Genomic DNA, 21,678 nt, shown 5'->3' with positions numbered 1-21,678 from the left:
GGACAGCTATATTCTCTGGGACCTGACTTAGTTAGAGAGTCACATGCTGTGTGGTGTTTTGTGATTGGGCCATGGATCCTTGAGGGGAAGGAGCACAGTGAGCTCCACTGCTGATGCTTCATGGTCTTGGTTCTCTGGCACCAAAACATGGCACCATGACAAGTAGGATCATGATGTCCCCAAAGCGAAATCATCTGCCGCTTGAATGTCAATATTTACAAGTTGAATTATTGGAATTCCATGATACCATGTTGTGCTTCTTAAGCAGAGTTAAAATGAAATCCGTATAATGACATGCCCTCCACAGCATTAATTCACTGAGTATTTCTTTACTAGCCAGAGCACTTTTGAGAAAACCTGAATATTTTTAGCAAGATCTTAAGAATATCTTTTTCTTTTATTTCTATATCTAACTTACATGTTTATTTTATACATGTCTTCTCTGTAGTCTGAATCTGGGATATTGTATATCCAATAACTACTAGATAATTGCTCTTTTGTTAAATAAGCCCAGGTTTTTAAAGGAGGAGCCTGGGAGAAGAGATCTAATACAAGACCAGTGGGGCTTGGCCATATGGCTGTCTCACATAGAGTCCGTCTCACAGTTGTCTCAGTCCACTCAAGAGCTCCATGAAAAATGGATGTCTCTAGTTCCATTTTATAGAAGACGAAATAGGCAGAGAGGTGTTGAGAGTTTTGCCTATAGTCATGGAGGTGGTAATTGGCAAAGTAGGGATGTGAATGTTTTTGTATTTTCAAAAGCTGCCCTCTTGCCATTTACCCAGTTATGGGTCATCCTTACATTGCTTTTCACTGAGTTCAAGGGGAATGTGGTTGTGCAGAAAAGTCTGTTTCCTGTTCATAATGTGCTAATGCTGCAAGACAAGTAGATATCTGGGAGCTTGCTTTGTGTTCAGAAGTCTTTTTACTGTGGCTGGACAGCATTTGTTGAGATAAGATATTATTCGTGCTGAACTTAATTCCTTTCTGCTGTTTGTTTGAGAAAAAGTACAGTCAATGGGCCTCCAATCATCTAATTTCAAATTTTTGTCTTCTCATTATTCCTGATTATGTTTATCTCCAATATAGTTTCTTCCTTTTCCTCCCTGCAAATGATGTAATTTATCCTGGTAATTCTTTTTTACATTTCAGGGGAAGTACTAGATATAGAACACTTTACCTTTATAAAAACACTTATCTCTTTCTCCTTTTCCTCCTCTTCATCCTCATCAGTCTTTCTGTACTTACCATTGTTTCAAAGATGCTAATTATTTCATTGGAAGCAATATAAACTTTTGCTTTGAGAAAAGGAACTATGATGCGTCTTTTCCCCTGTTTCCTGGTTGATTTTTGTATCCAACTGTACGTCTAATCTCAAATTTGGAAAACCCTCCATGGTTTAGCTCCACATCTTCTCTGACTCTGCACACCCACTCTTTGTTCCTTCGTATTGACCTGCCTTCCCCTGTCTTTACCCTCCTGCATTGCCACTGGCTCTTCTCCCAGCTGGTGGTTGGTGTTATGCTTAGCTAGAGCTGTTCCATCTCTTTGGAATCTCTCTCCCGGGTAGAGCCATTGAGTCACTTCCTTGTTTCAGTTCTTGCCTAAACACAGTCCTACTTACTCTTGCAAGAGTTACAATGAATCAGACTTCTGTTTTATTTCATGTTTTCTCTCAGTACAGTCTCTACAAGTATTTTTTAAGACCTATATCACTTTAACATTTAGGGTTTTGGTTATTTACTCCTTTGGCTCTAAAAGATGTTCTTTAATGAAACTTAAAATATTTTATACTTTATTGTATAATGGTCCTTCATAGCATAATAAAATGAGTTATATACATGTAATGAAGACAATTCATAAGAGTATTTCAGTTTACCATTTTTTAGTGTTTTAAATAGTAAGATTAAGTAATAGGTTCCTGACATGTGGCTGTCTTTATGGAGTGGCCCTTTTAATAGTTAAATATCTGAACACTTTTAATAAATGTGTCCTGAGAGTTTATCAAATGGCTAGTACTTTAATGCTGGTTGTAGGTTTTACCCACACCAGACACCAGTTGAGGAGGATGATTGGGGCCTGGAGTCCAGCCCATGCTCTGCTCATCAAACTCTATGTCCTGGTGCTGGTCACATCCTAGAGCTTCCCTTTTCTAATCCCCACACGGGGGTTGATGGAGTCCCAGTATCTGTGATTGGACAAGCTCATTTAATCTCACAATCCTTTGGGGTTGGGATTACTGGGTTAGAAAGGTTGGATGATCTGCTGAACTTCTCACTGCTAGTAAGAAGTACCTGGGATTTCAATCCAAGTCTAATGATTCCAGTCCAGCACTCTTTTCTTACCACCACTGCTGGATCCTCCTTCCCCAGGACTCTGCACAGTGCAGCAAACACTCTTGGAATGAGGGTACATTGTAGGCACTATAGGTACCAGCAATTTTAATACCTGAAAATTAAATCTTATAAAACCTTATGAAACCATATTCCACCATCTATCACAATCTCTTCAAATCATCATTCAGCTCTGAAGCAACTCCAGTGGGGAGTTTTTAATTGACAAAAATTGTAATCCTTGGTTACCAAATAAGTTTTGAACTATCTTTCCTGTCACATTGATAGGCAGATGTAAAAGTGACTGTGATCATAGCCCAACTTTGAATATCAGGGAAGTGCTACAGTATTACCTCAAAAATGAGATTAAAGTCTGAAAGTATGTGTTCCCAATCAGGCCAAGATTTAGATACATACGTTACCCTGCGATCTGTAATTTTTGACAACTAGCTTCAAAATTAAAGGTTTTTTTACTATTGCTTATAATAATTTTGTGTTGTAAATGTAGTAACATGGATATTTGTGGAATAATTGTAATGATTCTTGAATAGCCTTACCATCTGCATCACAGTGTTCATACATATGTGCACATAGGAAGGGTTGGAAAGTTATTTTCATGCACTTAATGTTCCAGGAATCATGACCAGTGCACTGGTGAATCAAAGCTAGGAGTAGCTTTGTTTGTTTTTCTTCCTTTTGCCTTATTTGTATAAGTCCTGTAGTTAGAGGCCCAGGCAGTGTGAGCAGCTCTAGAGATGTGGAAATGAGGGAGGAGGAGATAAGACAAAAGGAGGTGGTTAGGAGGCTGTCTGCCCAGACGCAGTCCTATTACAGATGTGAGAGCAGCAGAAACACTTGAGTTTTGCTGTGGTGTGTAGTAACTTGTATTTCCTAGATGGGATAATGTAACCTATCAGTATGTAGTGACCACAGAACCTTAGACCTTGCAGAAGTCGTAAAGGTCATCTGCTTCATATCCTGGGCATCCCTGAGAGATGGGTTTCCATGGTCAGCTCCTAGTGAAGTCAGCATCTTCCACTGTTGAGGAGCATTAACTGTTGAAAAGATCTTCTACTTAATGAGGTTGAATCCACTCTTTCTATGATTCGTAGCCTTTAGTCCTGCCAATACCAGTTAAGCATCCCAAATCCAACAATCTGAAATCCAAAATGCTCCAGAATCCAAAATGTTTTGAGCACCAACGTAACACTCCAAGGAAATGCTTGTTGGAACCATTTAGATTTTGTACTTTTGGGTTTGGGATGTTCAACTGGTATTTGCAAATATTCTAAAATCTGAAAATAACTGAAATCTAAAATACTTCTAGTCCCAAGCATTTTAGATCAGAGATCCTTAACCTGGACCTTTATCATGCAAGAGGCTTCCTCTTGCTCAGGATATCTGAACACTGCCATCATGTCTGCACCGTAGTCTCACTGTTCCGCCTTTCCTCAGTTGATCCTCACAGGACCTGGTTGCCAGAACTTTCATTTCTCTGCTTGCACTGCTTCATCTAGGTCATGCATGGGCTGAATCCTGGGACGGCTGTGTAGGGTTGTAGTGTCCCTTAATCTGCAGCCCAAGGTTGTGTGAGCTTTTTGAGGCACTGTAGCTTGTTTGACCCAATAGGATTTTTGTTTCGGATTTGACTTAGCTAAATATTGGGTTGTAAATTTAGCACATTTCTCCAGGATTACTTATTCGTAAGACACATCCTGAAATGATAAGGCTTTCCATGTTAATGTAGTGAATAATTCACAAAGAAGGAATTCCATTTGTGTTTTTAACTTGTAAAACATCACCTCAATCTGTGTGTAAAAATATAGTTAGCGTGAGCCTGTATCCGTGTGATTACATCTCACCAAAAAGCAGAACCTAGCGGTCATAGACAAGGATTTTCTGAATGCTGATCTCATCCTATTCCATGTGGTTCTCTTCAGTGTGGCCTTTTGGTGTGGGAGAGAGAAGATCTTTCCTCCACCTTGTTTTCCTGTAGGCATTTCCTACATCCAGGTGAGACCCTGTGGTGTTCGGTGGTCCCTTGGGTGAGAGCCCTGAGTTTGGCCACAAAGATCTCTCAGATGGAGTTTGGCTGCACATTGAAGCCTCTTCATAGTTAAATAACTGAAGGGCATATGTAGAACTTTGAGTCTTGTTATAACTGTGACTTCATCTCTTGTAGCTTATTCTTATACTGTGCAGACCCAGTTTCAAGACACACACAGTGTTGTGGTACCACCTACACTACCATTTATTTAAACAATTTGGATGGCTTATGCTGCTCTTGGCTGTGGACCTGCAAAAACAAAGCCGTGGGATAAAGCGGCCTGAATCATGTAATGAAAACCTTGTACCTTTCTGGAGGCCCAGTTGAGAAAAAATGATTTATTTTTGCCCTACCAAATAAAACATTCTAGGAATCCAAGGTGAAAATTGGATTTTAACTGCTACTAACATTTTGAGCATATAAAATCAGCAAGTGTTGAGTGTTTTGCTTGATTAGGAGACGAACCTAAAGAGTCCAGTGCAAGAATGATCTGCATATGATGTGAACTGGTGTCTTACATAAATTTTATAAAACTGGAAATAAACCCTAAGCATGCTTTGGCAGCCAGGTTGCAACAGTGGGGACCTCTGTGTTTTTACAGAATCATTTTGTTCCCAGTCTTAGGCCTGGGTCATTGTTCGCCTTTCCTCCCTTCAGTCCTTCATATTTCAGGGTTACATGTTTTGTGATTAAGCTCAAGGAGTATGGAAACTACCTGATTCCAGCCCCAAATATGTGCCTGTCTTCTCTCAGGTTCCCGTTTGTTCTCACGTTGGATCTGTCTCTCCCTCTTCTTCTCCCCACTCTGCGTGTACGTGCCTGTGCATGTTTGTTTTGCCATCTCTGTGACTACCTACCCACCTACCACTTCATCACTCTTTTTTTGGTCCAGTCTTCCCCCGTGTCTGAGACTGTTCATCTGTGGCCCTGCCGCTGTTGCAACCTCAGGGACTTTCCCTCACTGCACGTGGTTAAACACTTCGCTGAGAGCCCTGTCTTCAAACAGACTTCCCTGGGTCAGTGCGTTGGTATCTGGCACACAACGTCACTCATTGTTTATCCAGTTGTGTTGTTTTATAAGAGAGTTTCCTTATCTCAAGGAATGCGTGTCACGTGTCTGCAGGAGTTACTGCCCCGGTTTCATGAGATGTGATGGTCTTGGGCTTTGTTTCATGAGATGTGATGGTCTTGGGCTTTACTGACTTAACACTAGGGGTTTTTCAGTGCCTTCCCCAGAATTACGTGGTTTTTCAAGTTCATCTAAAAAAAAAAAGCAATTGTTTTGGTATGCCTACTTTTGCTTAACTCAAAATGTCTTTAACACCGGCTTTTATATTAGGGAAATTTATTTTGTCTCATAGAGTCATTTCTTATGGAGTCTGGTACTTTCGAGAGGGCAGTTAGACTAACCTGTTTGATTGACAGGACCATTTACAATCTACTCCACTCACACGCCTTCTACTCCCTGGGGAATCCAACAAACATTAGGGGCATCAAATGGGACATCTGGAGTAGGGAGCTTTTATCTATAATAATAATAATAATAATAATGATAATGGTAATGACAGCTGACACATGTAAGTGCTCAGCTATAGTGTTCAGCATTGCACATGCCTTTTTTCTTTCATGTTTCGTGACCCTGTGAGAAAGATACTATTATGCACTCTATGTTATGGGTAGGAAAATGTCTAAGATAATGCGTGTAAGAAGTCCTACAGTCAGAATTCATACTTAGGCCTCTCTAACTCCTGAGTCACATTTTTAATCACTATCATATACTGCCGTTGGAGAGCACACAGCATCCTGTTGAAATCATTAAAAATAATAAAACCTTAGAACATCAAAGCTATGATGTAACTAAAACTTAGCTGGGCCTTCTGTGGTTTGGTCTTGTTTTACAATTTGGATATGTAGTCACTTAGCACCTCAATCAGAATGCTGCATGCTTGGACCTGGCAGGAAAGAAACGTTGCCCCTGGAGGCCTGCCAGGTGACTGGTGTCTACTACCTGCTGTCCTTCTGAGGGCCACCACGTGCCTGGACCTTCTGTCACCACACTCTGCTCACTAGCCTGGGGTATGGATGCTAAACTTCCATTGGTTTTCTTTTTTTTTTTTTTTTTTTTTTTTTGAGACAGCATCTCACTCTGTCGCCAGGCTGGAATGCAGTGGTGCAATCTTGGCTTACTAATCTCCGCCTCCCGGGTTCAAGCAATTCCCCTGCCTCAGCCTCCTGAGTAACTGGGACTAGAGGCACGTACCACCACGCCCAGCTAATTTTTTGTATTTTAGTAGAGACGGGATTTCACCATGTTGGCCAGAATGGTCTCGATCTCCTGACCTCGTAATCTGCCCTCCTCGGCCTCCGAAAGCGCTGGGATTACAGGCGTGAGCCACCATGCCTGGCCCCTCCATTGGTTTTCACATAGCCATTGCTTGCCTGGATGACCTACAACTAGCTTGTTCCTTAGTTCCCTAGGTTGTTTGTTCCTTTCTTCATGCAGCGTTTCCTGAGCATTTGCAACGTGTACTGTCTCCTGGAATATAAACATAAGATACATACACATTTAACAAAAATGCGTCGCAGAGGCAGTAGACTGTATAGACAGTGCTGTGGGGTAAAAAGGAGGGAGGAACTCATTGGAATTAAGGAGATAGGGGAGTTTTCATAGTGATAGTTCTTCAGAGCTATTAATACATCTCATGGGTTGAATAAAGTTTATTCTGGGAAAGAAAAAAGGAGAGAGTGTTCCAGTGAGACATGCTCCTTTTGGAAGGACATGGTTTGTTCAGAAAATAAAGAGCCCTTTGGTATGTCTGCAGGATAGAGGTGGATGGGGACAAGAGATTGCCTTAGGCGGGAATAGGAAGGACCTTATAGATCATTCTAGAGTGTGCCGTTTTCAGACAATGGAGAGTCAGTTTTTAATCGGTAATGTGATCAGATTTGTCTTTGGAAAGACAACTCTGGAAACTGTTGGGAGGATTTTTGTAGAGGCTGAGGCAGAGGAAGGCAGAATAACCCCTTGGATGCTCTGCATTTGCACAGGAGACAAAAATGTGGGGTGTGTTAGCCTGCACAGCAGGGGTGGAGAGTCAGGTGGTCCTCCCCTCAGGCTGGCCTTTGGATGGGTCCACAGAGCAGGATCTGTTTTCTTAGGCACTTCCTCGCCCCATTGAGGTGGTGTAACTTCAGGCCCCTGCCTCTCAGCTTTTTCTCACTTCCTGTGGTTGAACAGGAGTCTTACCTGGTCTTAACACTGGACAACCAGTGTTGCACCAGTAGCCTCTAAGTCCTACTCTTCTGCCTGCACAAGCTGGTCTCACTTAAACATGCTGGCACCTTCCTAGCTTGGCTGACCTCCCTAGGTCAGAACACTTGGCTGCCTGGAGCCTTTGTCTCTGCTAGAGCTGATTTGGCCCAGCCAGTAGTTGTTTCTTCTGTCCTGTCTGTGCCCAGGCCTTGGGGTTATAGGAAGACCAGAAGCCTCTTGTAGGTGGGACCTGTGCCATCTTCTCACATTTTACACACATGCCATACCCTTAGAGTTATGTTCCGTGATGATCCACACAAGAGATTTAAACAGACAGATACAACTAAAATCTAAAAAGCCTATATTGATCTTACACACTGTGAGGCTCTTATTAAGAAAAAAAGGCATTGGAAACGTAAGTTTTATAAAGTACTCTGAGCAGTGACAGATTTTCTTAGACTAGAAACATCAAGGTGCTCCCATTTGGAAATGTACTTGTTCATTTTTGTGTTGTATTGATTTCTGTCCAGGTATTTTCTTTCCAAGTTTTATAGTTTTTTTCCTTTGTGATTGTGTCGATAACAAGGGAACTGGTTTATAGTGTGACTGTGAGGAACAGCAGTGCTCTAGGGCTGGGCATCCTGCACTCAATTAACCTTCATATTTCACACCTAATCGTTGCAGTGTGGCAAAGCGCTCCCCGGCCTTTCAAAGCAAGAGGACTGCTGTGGAACTGTGGGTACCTCCTGGGGCTTTAACAAATGCCAGAAATGCCCCAAGAAACCATGTAAGTAATGTTTCCTCACTCCTTTGCAGGTTAATGTAGCATATCTGTTTTTTATGATTACTCCTTTAATGATGAGGCAGTATTAGACTTTCAAAGAACTCTCCTACTGAACTCTAGAATGTAGTACTATGATGTGCATTTCCAGAAAATTTACAAGTCTGAAAAAGTTTTCATGTCAATTATTTTGTAATAAGCACAGTTATTAATTATCCTCTTTAGCTGGATTACTTATGGGGAAAAAAAGTCTTAAGTGGTAATGAGTTAAAATGGACTTTTTGTCTCGGGAAGAGAAAATAAGATCTCTTTTAAAATGGTAAATAAATGTTTCAAACCCTATAAAAAGTGCAGTTGTTATTTCCTAGGTTTAAATTCCTTAAATGAGATTTTTATTAATATCCACAACTTATGTTGTAGTTTTTGTTATGTTATCGGTTTTCAAATTTCATTAAAAGGAAAGTTAAAATGGAGAAATAATTGGTTGTTGATTTGTAAAAGAGAAATTTATAATCCCTAGGACACAGTTCTTTCCCATTTTTTCTAACACTGGTTTTATGCTGTCACAGACCTCAGCAACATTAATCTATATTAACACCCCCAGGCTTTGATTTGCTTTTAAAGTATTGTTCAGAACATGTTGATTTGAATAAATCACGTTTACACCTTTTTAATACTCTCTTCCTGACAATAATTTGTACCTTTAGTTTTTCAGTGTAGTATTAACTCTGGATAACTGATTTCTGATAAATACTTTTTTTTCTTTTTGAGACGGAATTTCACTATTGTCGCCCAGGCTGGAACACAGTGGGGCAATCTCGGCTCACTGCAGCCTCCGCCTCTTGGGTTCAAGTGATTCTCCTGCTTCAGCCTCCCAAGTAGCTAGGATTACAGACATCTGCCAACATGCCCAGCTAATTTTTGTATTTTCAGTAGAGATGGGGTTTCACCATGTTGGCCAGGCTGGTCTCCAACTCCTAACCTCAGGTGATCTGCCTGCCTCTGCTTCCCAAAGTGCTGGGATTACAGGCGTGAGCCACCGCACCTGGCCATAAATACTTTTTAGAGACAGAGGTGACTGGGTTTAAGTTGAGCTTTCTGACCCTTATTCATCATGTTTTTGCCAAGAGAGCAAGTGATATTTTTGTCAGTCATCTTTCTTTGCCTCATATAACTGAAGTTTTTATAATTTTTTTTGTTCTTTATACTGCAAGAAATTTCTCATTTGCTTTAAATGAATAATTTTTGTTTACTCCTCTTATCTGTTGATTTGATTGTATTCTTAAATGCCTTTTAAACCTCTATATTCAATCTAGGATTTGCCATCTGGGCATTAGTATTCCATATCTCTTTTTTACACTATTTGTTCTTCTACCAGTATAACAATTCATTTTAAGTAATTGTCTCTCATTTGGACTTCTTTGTCTCACAAACTTACAGATTTTCTAAATGCCTAAAGCAAATAATTTTATTTATTTTGTTGATACTACTCATCTCTTTTTAGAAGACTAACTTTTGGAAATGCCTATCGAAGTTCCTCATAATTAATGAATTCTTCATTTACAAAAATAATCCATGTAAATAAGGACATTTTCAGTACTGAGAGAATTTTCCAAGTAGATGTTCTAAGCTGATTCAATGATCATTTGCAATGCAAATTTCCAGGAAGTAGGTTGAGTGTGATGGTTCATCCTCACTGGAAGATCCATTTGCTTAAAATTATTTTGGCAACCTGACCAAAGGGATAGCTATGATACATTTGGTTTGATTTAAAAATTTTAGTGTTTGAAGTTAGGTAGACCTGAGTTCGACTCCCAGCTCTTTCATTTGCTATTGAGTCTTACAGCTCATTAAGCAGGAATCTATACCTAAAACATTGAAAAGGCGTTGCCATCTTTTTTTTTTTTAAACCTGCCTCTTCTTTGTTTACTATGTCTGTCTGTCTGTAGGAATATTGAGGAGGATGATATGTTTTCCACTGTTTGGTCTAAGGATTAAGGATGAGGGAAGTTAGGTTCATAGAACTTTGTTTTGGGCCTGTGTTCTCTAATATTAAATACCTTCCCCATCTTTCTTATTTTTCTTTTTCATTTACCCCCTTCTTTGTGTATCTTTTGCTTAGCTGCTTCTCTTCTCTCGTGTCCAAACCCCAAAGTAGCAGGGATGTGATAGACATTAAAGGTAAAGGGATTCCTCCTGTCCTTGTATTTTTTTTTAATCCCTAACTTCCACTCTTGACCTTTTGTCATTTTTGTCTAGAATTGCATCATTTTTATCTAAGATGAGTTCACTGATTTCTGTGGTTTGTGAACTCTATATTTTAATCTTGATAAGGACTTAGTTGAATGTGAAAGTGCAAAGTTGCTGTCACTTTTAACTAAATGTTGGTGAAAAAAATCCATATGTTGGCTCATTTAATGTATAAAACTGAAGAGACTGCCTTCACTTCAGGAAGGGCAAAGTGGACTATGAATGAAGTAAACTGTTAACATCTTGACATTTATTCTGTTTGTGTCCTCTTAAGTGACTCACTCCCAAGAAACACACTCAGGGTCACATTCTTCCTGTGTCATTTAAAAAGTTTTCCTTTCCTTGGTTGAGACTCCTCTCTAAATCATATTCAGTTTGGAAGGAAGCAGACTTTCCTTGGCTTTCGACGCTATGGTTTTGTGTTCCACACCTCTTTTTTTTCACTCAAACTAGTTTTCAAGTGGCTTTTATTTAACATTTGAAGTTTTTGTTTAGCCACATACAGAAAGACCTTTCATTGTTGATCATTTTTTTGCTGTGAAAACTTAATTTTAAATCTGCAAACGATTTCATTACATAGTTTGTGACCCATTAGAAATGTGCTTAGCATGAACAAGTCACTTGTCCTTTAAAACTTTTGAGAAGAATATAAAATCCTAAGCTGAGGAGGACTGTAAGAGATTGCCTGATCTGGCTTTCTGCCTTGAAGTAGATGACTGTTGAAACTTCTAAAACAAGTTAATATCCATCTCTTTTGACTTTGAGGAATTTGCAGCCAGAGATCCCACAATCTCTGCAGGAAGCCTGCCCCAGAGGTCTATGGGACAAGACAGACCTGAAGCCAAGGAGCTGAATGGGGGGACTCCCACACGCCCATATCTCCCCTCTTTTAATTTGCCTTTCCCAGATGCCTCACTCTGATCTTTTAGGCATTCGGGGGAATCTGAAGAGAGGGGAAATACAGCAAAGAAAAGAATTGAAGGAGAAGAGGGACACCCTAGTACATATTCACCCTGTTCCTTTAGTGGTGACAGATAAAGAGCATATGGGGAGGCTGAAATAATTTTATTTTTTAAAAGAAAATTTCCCTTTTTATTTTCTACTTTCCCCTTTTACTCCTCTTTCAGGTCTTTTTTAGTGGTCTAATCTTTCATCCCATTTTGATTTAGCTTGTTTTCTGTTGCACAGTAGCCTCTTAATAGAAGAATTCCTTACTGCAGGACATAGCAATGGCATTTGACACTTTGGGAGTGCTTATCACACTTAGGCCCTCTGGTAGGCATTTTTCATGAATTATCTCTAAACTGCAGAAGAATTCTTCCCTGCTCAGTAGATGGGAATACCCTCATTGTATAGAATGTCTGTGTGAAACCCAAGAGGCTTGTTTCCCAAGGTCACAGCTATTGATAGGAAGAGGATTTGAAACCCACTTCTGCCACATCCCAGAACTTTGGCTGCATCCGCTATGCCAGGTGGTCTCTCAAATCTCACTCTAGAGTATCAGAATCTCAGGAAATAGGGTTTTGTTGAGAAGTTGGTGATTGCAACATTTGTATTGTTTGCATATTCTGAGTGCAGCCCTTTTAATTTCCTGACTTCCTCTCATCACCTGCCTGTTCTTCTCAGGTTCATAATAGTGAGAGTCATCTCATGACTGTGATACCCGAGCCAGCAATTAGGATGAGTGTATAATTTATTGTCTAAACTGGGATGCTTTGGGGAGTAAAGTACTGTTAATTAACTTTGCTGGAATAACAGACATCACCCAGAATGTTCCAGGACGTGTAGTAACCCTACCTACAATGGATAAGAAAATCCAAAACCTGAAGGACATCAATAGGGAGGAATAGATCCTTTGTGGTGGAAATATGTAATCACTAATTAGAATAAAATGTACAACAATCTTAGGATTGTTTCAGTTAACATAATAAAGATTTACTGATAATTTGTTGGGACTTTATTGCAAAATAAGAAGTATCCTGAAAAATAAGCAGAATGGGAAAGAAATTATGGAGATATACATTGGTATTGGTTTCTTATACTAATAAATGAATAAGTAAGTTTGCTGATGCCTTAAATGGCTTCAGATATCACTTATAATTGTCTAAGATTGTAAGAATTTAAGTATGTAACAAAGCATTTCTTCCCTTACAGCTTATCATGGATACAACCAAATGATGGAATGCCTACCAGGTTATAAGCGGGTTAACAACACGTTTTGCCAAGGTAAGACTAACTGAATTCATTGATGTGGACTCAACAGTTGTTTTGGCTTTTTAGAAACTTCAGTTGTTTGCCACGGCTTGCGCATTCGCCCAGCCTGTCACAGTGAACCACTTCGTGTTCACTCCTTTTGGCTAAGGAAATGTAAGGAAATAAGTTTAAAATATGGTTATTGGAATTGCTTTACTACCACTGAAGCTTGATGCAAGTTTTTAATCTAAAAGAGTTTGGATAGAATTTAAAAGAGTTTGGATCACGTTAGAGAGCACACTGTGGTTTCCATGCTAGTCACCTCATATCCTTGCATGGGCGTGTGCACACATGTGCTTGCCGGCACCCATATGTACTTAGCAGTTCTGCTTCATTGCCAATGCATGGTTGGGCAACAGAGTTCCCTTTTCTCCTCTCATCAAAATGTTGTTGGTCATCTCAGGAACTAGATATCAGAGTAAACACATTTTGCCTAGGCAATAAGAAAAGCGATATAGCTAAGTGTGAAATGCCCTGAGTACTTTTGTTTGGTTTATGTTGAACAGTACAGCAAAGTTGTACAAGCAGGGGGAAGCTAGGAGATTGTCTGGTCCAGTGTCTACTTTATAAATGAGAAAACTCAAGCCCAGAGAGGTTAAGTGACTTTCTTGTGGCAGCATAGAGCTGAGATTATAACTTGAGTTTACCAAGGCCTAGTTTAGTACCCATATATGATATCATATTTGTTTTAGTTACTTTATGGGAAGACCAATGCTTCTAATTTCCCTTTACATGTCTAGGATGAAGATGTTGTTATTAGTAACTTGGAAATATGTATACATTGAAACTGAGAAAGCAGAGAGCCTCCCAGAGTCTGATACAACCAAAAGCCATGTTGAGAACATGGCACATGTCTTCTGATTTGTGTTCTGAGGCTCTGTATCCTTCACCAGCATATGTATTTAGTATAGAGTAGATTAAGGTCATGTTACAGAGTATAGGTTAACCCCCTATTCAAATGGCTCATGTCAAAGGAATATCTTGATTACCTGAGAATTTTCTCAAGTAAATTGTCAATCACCCTATTCAAATGGCTCATGCTAAAGGAATATCTTGATTTTTTATCTGAGAATTTTCTCAATTGTCTATAGTGCATCTGTGTAACTTTTATGATATGTAGAGTCTTTGGTAACATAAAATAATTTATTTAGAAATGCACATATAGTCTGTCTTTAAAAGACTTTGTCTTAAAAATATTGTAAGCCCTCATCGTGTGTCACAGAATGTTGAGAAAATTAGAATTAACCACTTAAGGAGAGGACACCCATGACACATTTTGAGAAACATCTGCAAAACTTAGTAACATGGGAATAGTGGATTAATCTACATTATTTTAGAGTCAGAATTTAAGGTATCATTGAATTAATTAGATGGATGAATGAGTAGGTTAAATTAAATAATGAATAGATTTTAAGATGCATATTTTACAATATAAACCAAGTTACTGTTTTATAGATTTGGATAAAAGTCTATAGCCTTAGCACATCTGTAGGATGCATTAGTAGAAATAGAATGAACAGGGCAGTGGAAGTAACAACCTTGTACACGGTGCCCATCAGACTGATTTTGGGGTTTGGGTGTTCAGTGTTCATTATTGTCTTTTGGTTAATAAAGTCAACCAAGTTTGTGAAGGGCCTAGAAACATGAGTGTGTTTAGCACACAGAAGTACAGACTGAAGAGAAATATTATGGCTGCCCTATAAACACGCCTTTAAATGTTTGTAAACAGGCCACTAAATGATTAACTGTCCTACAAAACAAGACATACCTAATAACAGGGGACACTTCAGGAAACTAGGTGTCGAGGGGCTAAAACTTATGTGAAAGGCTGAGATGTAATTCCTTTCTTTTCGTGCACAGTCTCTGTCCCAGGGGACAGATGGTAATGATAGCATCATAGAACTGGAATGTGCCTATGGGCCATCTAACCTTATATACTGCTCAGGGTAAAAATACTCTATCATATCCCTGGCCAATAGTTATTAAGAAGCTGTCAAATCACCTCTATGGACAGGAAACTTAGTACTTCCAAAGACATTTCATTACAAGGTTGTTGGGGAACTCTATTCTGCAGAAAAGGCTTTCTTGTGGTTGTTCCATTAAACTAGAGGACAGAGGAGGGTCCTTATTTACCCTTCACTAATCCAGTCCTGCATAGCTAATTGTTAGATACATTTTCCAGAATGTCAGATGCTCCTAATTTCTCTTAATGTCAAATGGATAAAATATACATATGTTCTCTTGGTATGGTGTGTTTGTGTTTATTTGTTTGCCATTTTTTACCATTCATAGATATTTGAAGACAGAAGGCTTACTCTCTCTTAGATAGTTTTATGGTGTTATTTCTTCCTTACGTATTTAGCATAATTCACAAGAGAAGACATTTGGTCCTGAAGTTTTCTTTTAGAAAGTGTTTCAGTTATGGAGCAAATTAATAGCTATACTATTATTCAGATTTCCCATTACTACTTTGTGTCAGTTTTAATAATCTGTATTACCTTAGAAAGCGTCATTTTATCCAAAATGTCAAATTTGTTAATATGAAATGTTTTCCTAATATGCTCTTTTCTTTTTAATTTATATAGCAACCCCCCATCCCTTTTAGTTATATTGCTACTTGTGCTATATTTGTTTTTCTTGAATTAGGCTTGCCAGTGGTTTATCAATGTTACCAATTTTTTCCCCCAAAGAATCAGTTATTTGCTTTGTTGAAAACATTTGTCTATTTCACTAATTCCTGATCTTTGTTTTCTTTTCCTCTACCTTTTTGTTCAATTGCTACTATTTCTAATTTCTTTAGATGCATACTTAGGTCATTGATGTCAGCCTTTCTTCTTTTTCTGAAATATAAATAAAAGGCTGTAAATTTCTATCAGTCTAGATTCTGACTTTAACTGTGTCCCTTAATTTTGTGTCATATTCTTATCTTTAAGTTCAAGTTTTTAAAAAATTTCCTTTTATTTTTTATCAGCATATAATAATTATACATATTTATGGGGTATGTAGTGATGTTTTGATACTTAAAATGTGTAGTGATCAGATCAAGGTATTTAGCAAATCCATCATCTTGGACATTTATAATTGGAACATTCAGTGTATCTTCCTTCCACCTATTTGAAACTATATAGCTACAAAACACTAGAACTTATTCCTCCTATTTAGCTGTTGTATTAGTCCATTTTCACCCTGCTGAAAAAGACATACCTGAGACTGGGCATTTTGCAAAAGGAAGAGATTTAACTGGACTTACAGTTCCACATGGCTGGGGAAGCCTCACAATCATGGTGGAAGCCAAGGAGGATCAAGTCACATCTTAGATGTATGGCAGCAGGCAAAAAAAGGAGAACTTGTGCAGGGGAACGCCTATATTTAAAAGCATCAGATCTCGTGAAACTTACTCACTACCACAAGAACAGCAAGGGAAAGATTTGTCCCCATGATTCATTACCTCCTACCAGGTCCCTCCCACGACATGTGGGAATTCAAGATGAGATTTGGGTGGGGATACAGCCAAACGATATCAGCTGTCATTTCGTTTCTTTTAACAAATCTCTCTTTACCTTCACCTTCCCTCTACCCTTCCCAGCCTCTAGTTATCTTCTGTTCTACTTTTTACTTCAATGAGATCAACTTTTTTTCACTTCCACTTATGAGTGAGAGTATGTGGTGTTTAACTTTCTGTTCCTGGCTTATTTCACTTAACATAATGTCCTCCAGCTCCATCCATGTTATACAAATGACAGGATTTCATTCATTTTTATGACTGATTAGTATTCTGTTGTGCATATACACCAAATTTTCTTTATCCATTCGTCTGTTTTTGGACACCTAGGTTGATTCCGTATCTTGGCTATTGTGACTGGTGCTGCAATAATAAGTTCAATTTTTAAAAATTATTCTGATTTTGTTATTGACCCATGGATTATTTAGAAACGTATTGCTTAATATGCAAATACTTATGAAATTTTTCTTATTCTATCAGTTGTTGAGAGAGGTGTTAAAATTGCCTGCTACGATTATGGAATAAATTTTTTTCTTTCACCTCTAGCAAATTTCAGTCTATGTTTTTTTACCTTTACAATGGGTGTCTTATAGACAACATGTAGTTGAGTCTTGCATCTTTTCTACATTCTGATATCTCTGCCTCTTAATAGGGGTGTTTATTGCAGTATAATCTAAAATATTTGATCCTGGCATACCCCAAAATTGGGGCCTAGCCTGAGAGGGTTTTTGGCTCTGCTCAGGAAAGAATTCAAGGCTGAGCCAGCAGTGAAAGAAAGCAAGTTTATTAGAGTAGCAGGTACAGCAGAATGGCTGCTCCATAGACAGATCAGGGCTATCCCACAGGTGGGGTGGCCCAGCATAGTAGCAGCAGCAGCAGCATACAGCAACAGTAGCCATCTGGAGCAGCAGTCCCCGTAAATTGCTGGCTAGCTATATTTAATACTCACTCTTAATAATATGCTAATTAAGGGGCAGGTTATTTAGAATTTTCTAGAAAATAAATGGGGAGTTCCTGGAGCCATGTAAGATAACTTCTGGGTCACTGTCATGGCATTTGTAAACTGTCATAGTGCTGGTGGGAGTGTCTTTATGCTAATGAGCAGTGAGGGCGACTAGAAGTTGCCTTCATGGCCCTTAGTTGGTTCTGGCCGTTTTTTCTGCTACATCCTATTTTGATTAGCAGGGTCATGATTAGTGCTCAGAAAATAAGTCCTGCTGATCTCCTACCTCATAATTATTGATGTGGTTAGATTTAGGTCTATCTAAACATCTTTGTCTGATCAGGAATTTTTTTGTTCTTTTCTTTCCCTTTCCTTAGAATTCCATTTTATCTGTTGGCTTTTTACCAATATGTTTTTGCATCATTTTACTTTTTTTTTTTCTTTTTTTGAGACGGAGTCTTGTTTATTGCCCAGACTGGAGTGCAGTGGCATGATCTCAGCTCACTGCAACCTCCGCCTCCTGGGTTCAGGTGATTCTCCTGCTTCAGCCTCCTGAGTAGCTGAGTAGCACCAACACACCTGACTAATTTTTGTATTTTTAGTAGAGATGGGGTTTCACCATGTTGGCCAGGCTGGTCTCGAATTCCTGGCCTCAAGCAAATCACCCATCTCCACCTCCAAAAGTGCTGGGATCACAAGTGTGAGCCACTGTGCCTGGCCTTTTTGTATTATTTTAAAGGGATTGCTCTAGGAATTATAATGTATATAGTAACTGATAGACCATTTATATTATAATTCCTAGAGCAATCAGGAATTTAACAGTTTAAGTTTTCATAGTCTATTTAGAGTTAACATAGTACCTCTAAACAGAAAATATGGAAACCTTGCCTCCAAGTAGCTCCTCTTTTTGGCCTGAAGATCAGTCCCCTACTTATGCTCCATGCCACACCCTTAGTGATAACCACCATGAGAGTCCCCCAGACAGTAGTAGGATTTCCTCTTACTCTGTGTTGGAATTATTTATTCACATTATATGTTGTTGTTCACCTCTTTCTTTTCCTGACAGGCTGATTTCTCAGACATCAAGGACCCATTCTTACTCACTTTTGTGAACCCAGAGGCCCAATTTTTAAAAAATAGATTTGATGTGGATGAAGACAGGGTTCATTTGTTATTGATGAGATAAGAAGCTCTTTTTTTTTTTTTGACAGAGTCTCGCTCTGTCGCCAGGCTGGAGTGCAGTGGCACAATCTTGGCTCACTGCAGCCTCCACCTCCCAGATTCAGGCAGTTCTCCTGCCTCAGCCTCCTGAGTAGCTGGGATTACAGGCGCACACCGCCATGCCTGGCTACTTTTTTTGTATTTTTAGTAGAGACGGGGTTTCACCATGTTGGCCAGGAATGTCTTGATCTCCTGACCTCGTGGTCCGCCCACCTCGGCCTCCCAAAGTGCTGGGATTACAGGCATGAGCCATCACGCCCGGCCAAGAAGCTCTTATTATAGCTTTATTTTATTTGGTCAAGTACCAATGACTTACAAATAAAACCAACATATTTTTGGTGATTCATGATAAGCTATGTTTGTAAGCCCAGAAGTCATAAACTTATAAAGAGGGAAATAAATAAATAATTTAATGAATTAATTTGATTTTAATAACTAAATTTACTGTGTGCCAGATGCTTTGTTTAATAAGCACTTTATATCAGTTATCTCCATTAGCCTTTAAGTTTTCTTTTTAAAGTAGGTACTATTATACCCCATTTTACAGGAGAAATTGAGACCTAGAGAGGCTAAGTCATTTGTGCAGCATATTGCTAATAAGTGCTACATGTAGGAATTACACCAAGGTAGAATGAGGCCAGAACTTATGCTATCAACCATCTTGTTCTGTTTTAGGGAAAGGGAACTCACCTTTATTGATCATTTACTATGGGTTAGTTCATATGCTATGTACTTGGTTTAATCTTCAAAACAATCCTATGAGATTTGGGCATTATTAGTCCCAGTTAGACACTGAGACACAGAGAAAGTAAATAACTTTCCCAGGGTCACAAAGATAGTTAATAAGCCCAACCAGGGTTATACTCTCTCTCTTTTTTTTTTTTTTTTTTTTTTTTGAGATGGAGTCTTGCTCTGTTGCCAGGCTGGAGTGCAGTGGTACAATCTCGGCTCACTGCAATCTCCGCCTCCTGGGTTCAAGCGATTCCCCTGCCTCAGCCTCCCAAGTAGCTGGGACTACAAGCGCGTGCCACCAAGCCTGGCTAATTTTTTTGTATTTTTAGTAGAGACAGGGTTTCACCATGTTTGCCAGGATGGTTTTGATCTCCCAACCTTGTGATTCGCCCACCTCAGCCTCTCAAAGTGCTGGGATTACAGGTGTGAGCCACTGCACCCGGCCCTAACCAGGGTTATACTCTCACACCACCTATGGCCACCTTTACCAATTATATATTTGTTTATATTTTGTAAAGTATCACTAATGCAGATATTAGCTAATTGGAAGATATGCCGTCAGTTGTGAGAGCTAGTAGAAGTCAAAGCAATTAATATTAATTTTGTTTTATTTGATTAAAAAGTGATGGTTATCAGCCAGGTGTAGTGGCTCATGCCTGTATTCCCAGCACTTTGGGAGGCTGAGGCGGAAGGATTGCTTGAGGCCAGAAGTTTAAAACCAGCCTGGGCAACAAAGCAAGACCCTGTCTCTACAAAAAAAATAAAATAAAAATTTGCTGGGTGTAGTGGTGCATGCCTGTAATCCCAGCTACTGAGAAGCTGAGGCAGAAGGGCTGCTTGAGTCCAGGAGTTCGAGGCTGTAGTGAACTATGATCGTGCCACTGCACTGAAGCCTGGGCAACAAAGTGAGACCCTGTCTCTAAAAAGAAAGAAGGAGGGGAGGAAGGAAGGAGAGAGGAAGGGAGAGAAAGTTGTACAATACATTTCTTCTACTGGCTGATTAGTGTTTTGAACAATTTATATTAATAAAAATACCACTTTAGAAGCGATAGAAGTGCAAATTTGCGAGTAATCACTTGCTGTCTATTTTGTATGTTAGAGTGGAGACCTATTCAAGTAATTGCATGAGGTTTTTTTTTTTGCATTTTCCTCTGTTGGTACGGCTGACTGACCCTCAGCAAACTTTGTTCATACTGAGCATATTAGATTGTTCCGCCTTAGTCAATTCACTGATGGTCTACTGGTAACACCAAATCCCAGCTTAGATCTCTGGAGGATATTTGTAAAGCAGTGTTATACTTTTTGGCAATGATTCTAGAGTGAAGTAACACACAAAATTCTGTTTCATGGGTCCTCAAGGAGGCACTGCTAAATTACATTACAAAGGCATTTGACTCATAATATGATTTCATTCAGTAAATCTATTAAAATTACTATTGAGAGAAGGGCTTAATTTCACTCCCTTTGTGATATTGATGGTCAGTAAAGTGAAATCGAACTTGCTCACATTACATATGTACATTCAGTTTTCCTAGAGCCCTGAAGCTTTTTGATTTTGTTTTCCTAAAGGTTTTCAAAAGGAGCCCATTTAGCGTCTAATTGCTTGTGCCTTCCACATTGTTCTTGCAGTCTAATGTCTTCTCAGTTTACAAAGCACTTTTAAAATTAAAGTGGTTAATAACTAGAATTACATTATTTCCTTCAACTAAGTGAACTAATGTCCTGAAACAACTTTCACTAATGTGCACTCGGTAACAAAGAACCAACTGTATACATGTTAATTTGAGGAGCTTTCAAATAATTGCCTTCAAAGTTGTTTTCTTTCCTCCTCTCTAGTGGTGCTGCAATTATCTTTTCAAACGAATGATTTATTACATATACACACACGGAGCTCCAAAACAGCCTTGCTACCCTCAGCATTATGGAATTGTTATAATTTGCTTCATTTATCATAACAAACAATACAGTTATATGCTCTGATGGATCTAGAGCGGCATTTGTCATTTGATTATTATGCTATAAAGGTCTGATGTAGAACTAGAATTCAATGAAATAATACCTCGTGGAAATAATACTAAGAGCTCCTACGTCCATGCTGCTTTTCTTTAATACTTAGTCCTTCCCTGAGTGGAAATACTGAGTACTCTCTTTTGTCCATATTTTGCCATAAGTGGGTTCTTAAAAAGTTAGATGTAAATCTAAGTTTCAAAAATAGAATTTGGTTCTGAAAGTACGTGGGGAATCAGTCTGTTGAGTCATTTTATTAAAAGCAAGTATCTCCTTTGACATACCAAAGTCACTCACCAGTTTCAGTTTACAAGGATAAAATCAACTTAGTATTATTTTCTACATTTTTAGCACGT

The 21,678-nt window shown here is 39.0% G+C and overlaps 1 protein-coding gene across 23 annotated transcripts in view; it reads left to right on the top strand.

The window, feature by feature from the left end:
* Positions 1-21,678, top strand: part of LTBP1 (latent transforming growth factor beta binding protein 1) — a 446,431-nt gene that overhangs the window by 252,736 nt on the left and 172,017 nt on the right. For all 23 annotated transcript variants that reach the window (XM_024242216.2, XM_024242210.2, XM_063713730.1 and 20 more), the window contains 2 exons: positions 8,318-8,420; positions 12,819-12,890. In XM_024242216.2, coding sequence (XP_024097984.1) covers positions 8,318-8,420; positions 12,819-12,890 — 175 coding nt within the window. The remainder of the gene's footprint in view (positions 1-8,317; positions 8,421-12,818; positions 12,891-21,678) is intronic.

Source organism: Pongo abelii, chromosome 12 (assembly GCF_028885655.2).
Source record: "Pongo abelii isolate AG06213 chromosome 12, NHGRI_mPonAbe1-v2.0_pri, whole genome shotgun sequence".
NCBI classification, from domain to species: domain Eukaryota; kingdom Metazoa; phylum Chordata; class Mammalia; order Primates; family Hominidae; genus Pongo; species Pongo abelii.
This window is presented reverse-complemented; position numbering and strand designations above follow the sequence as displayed.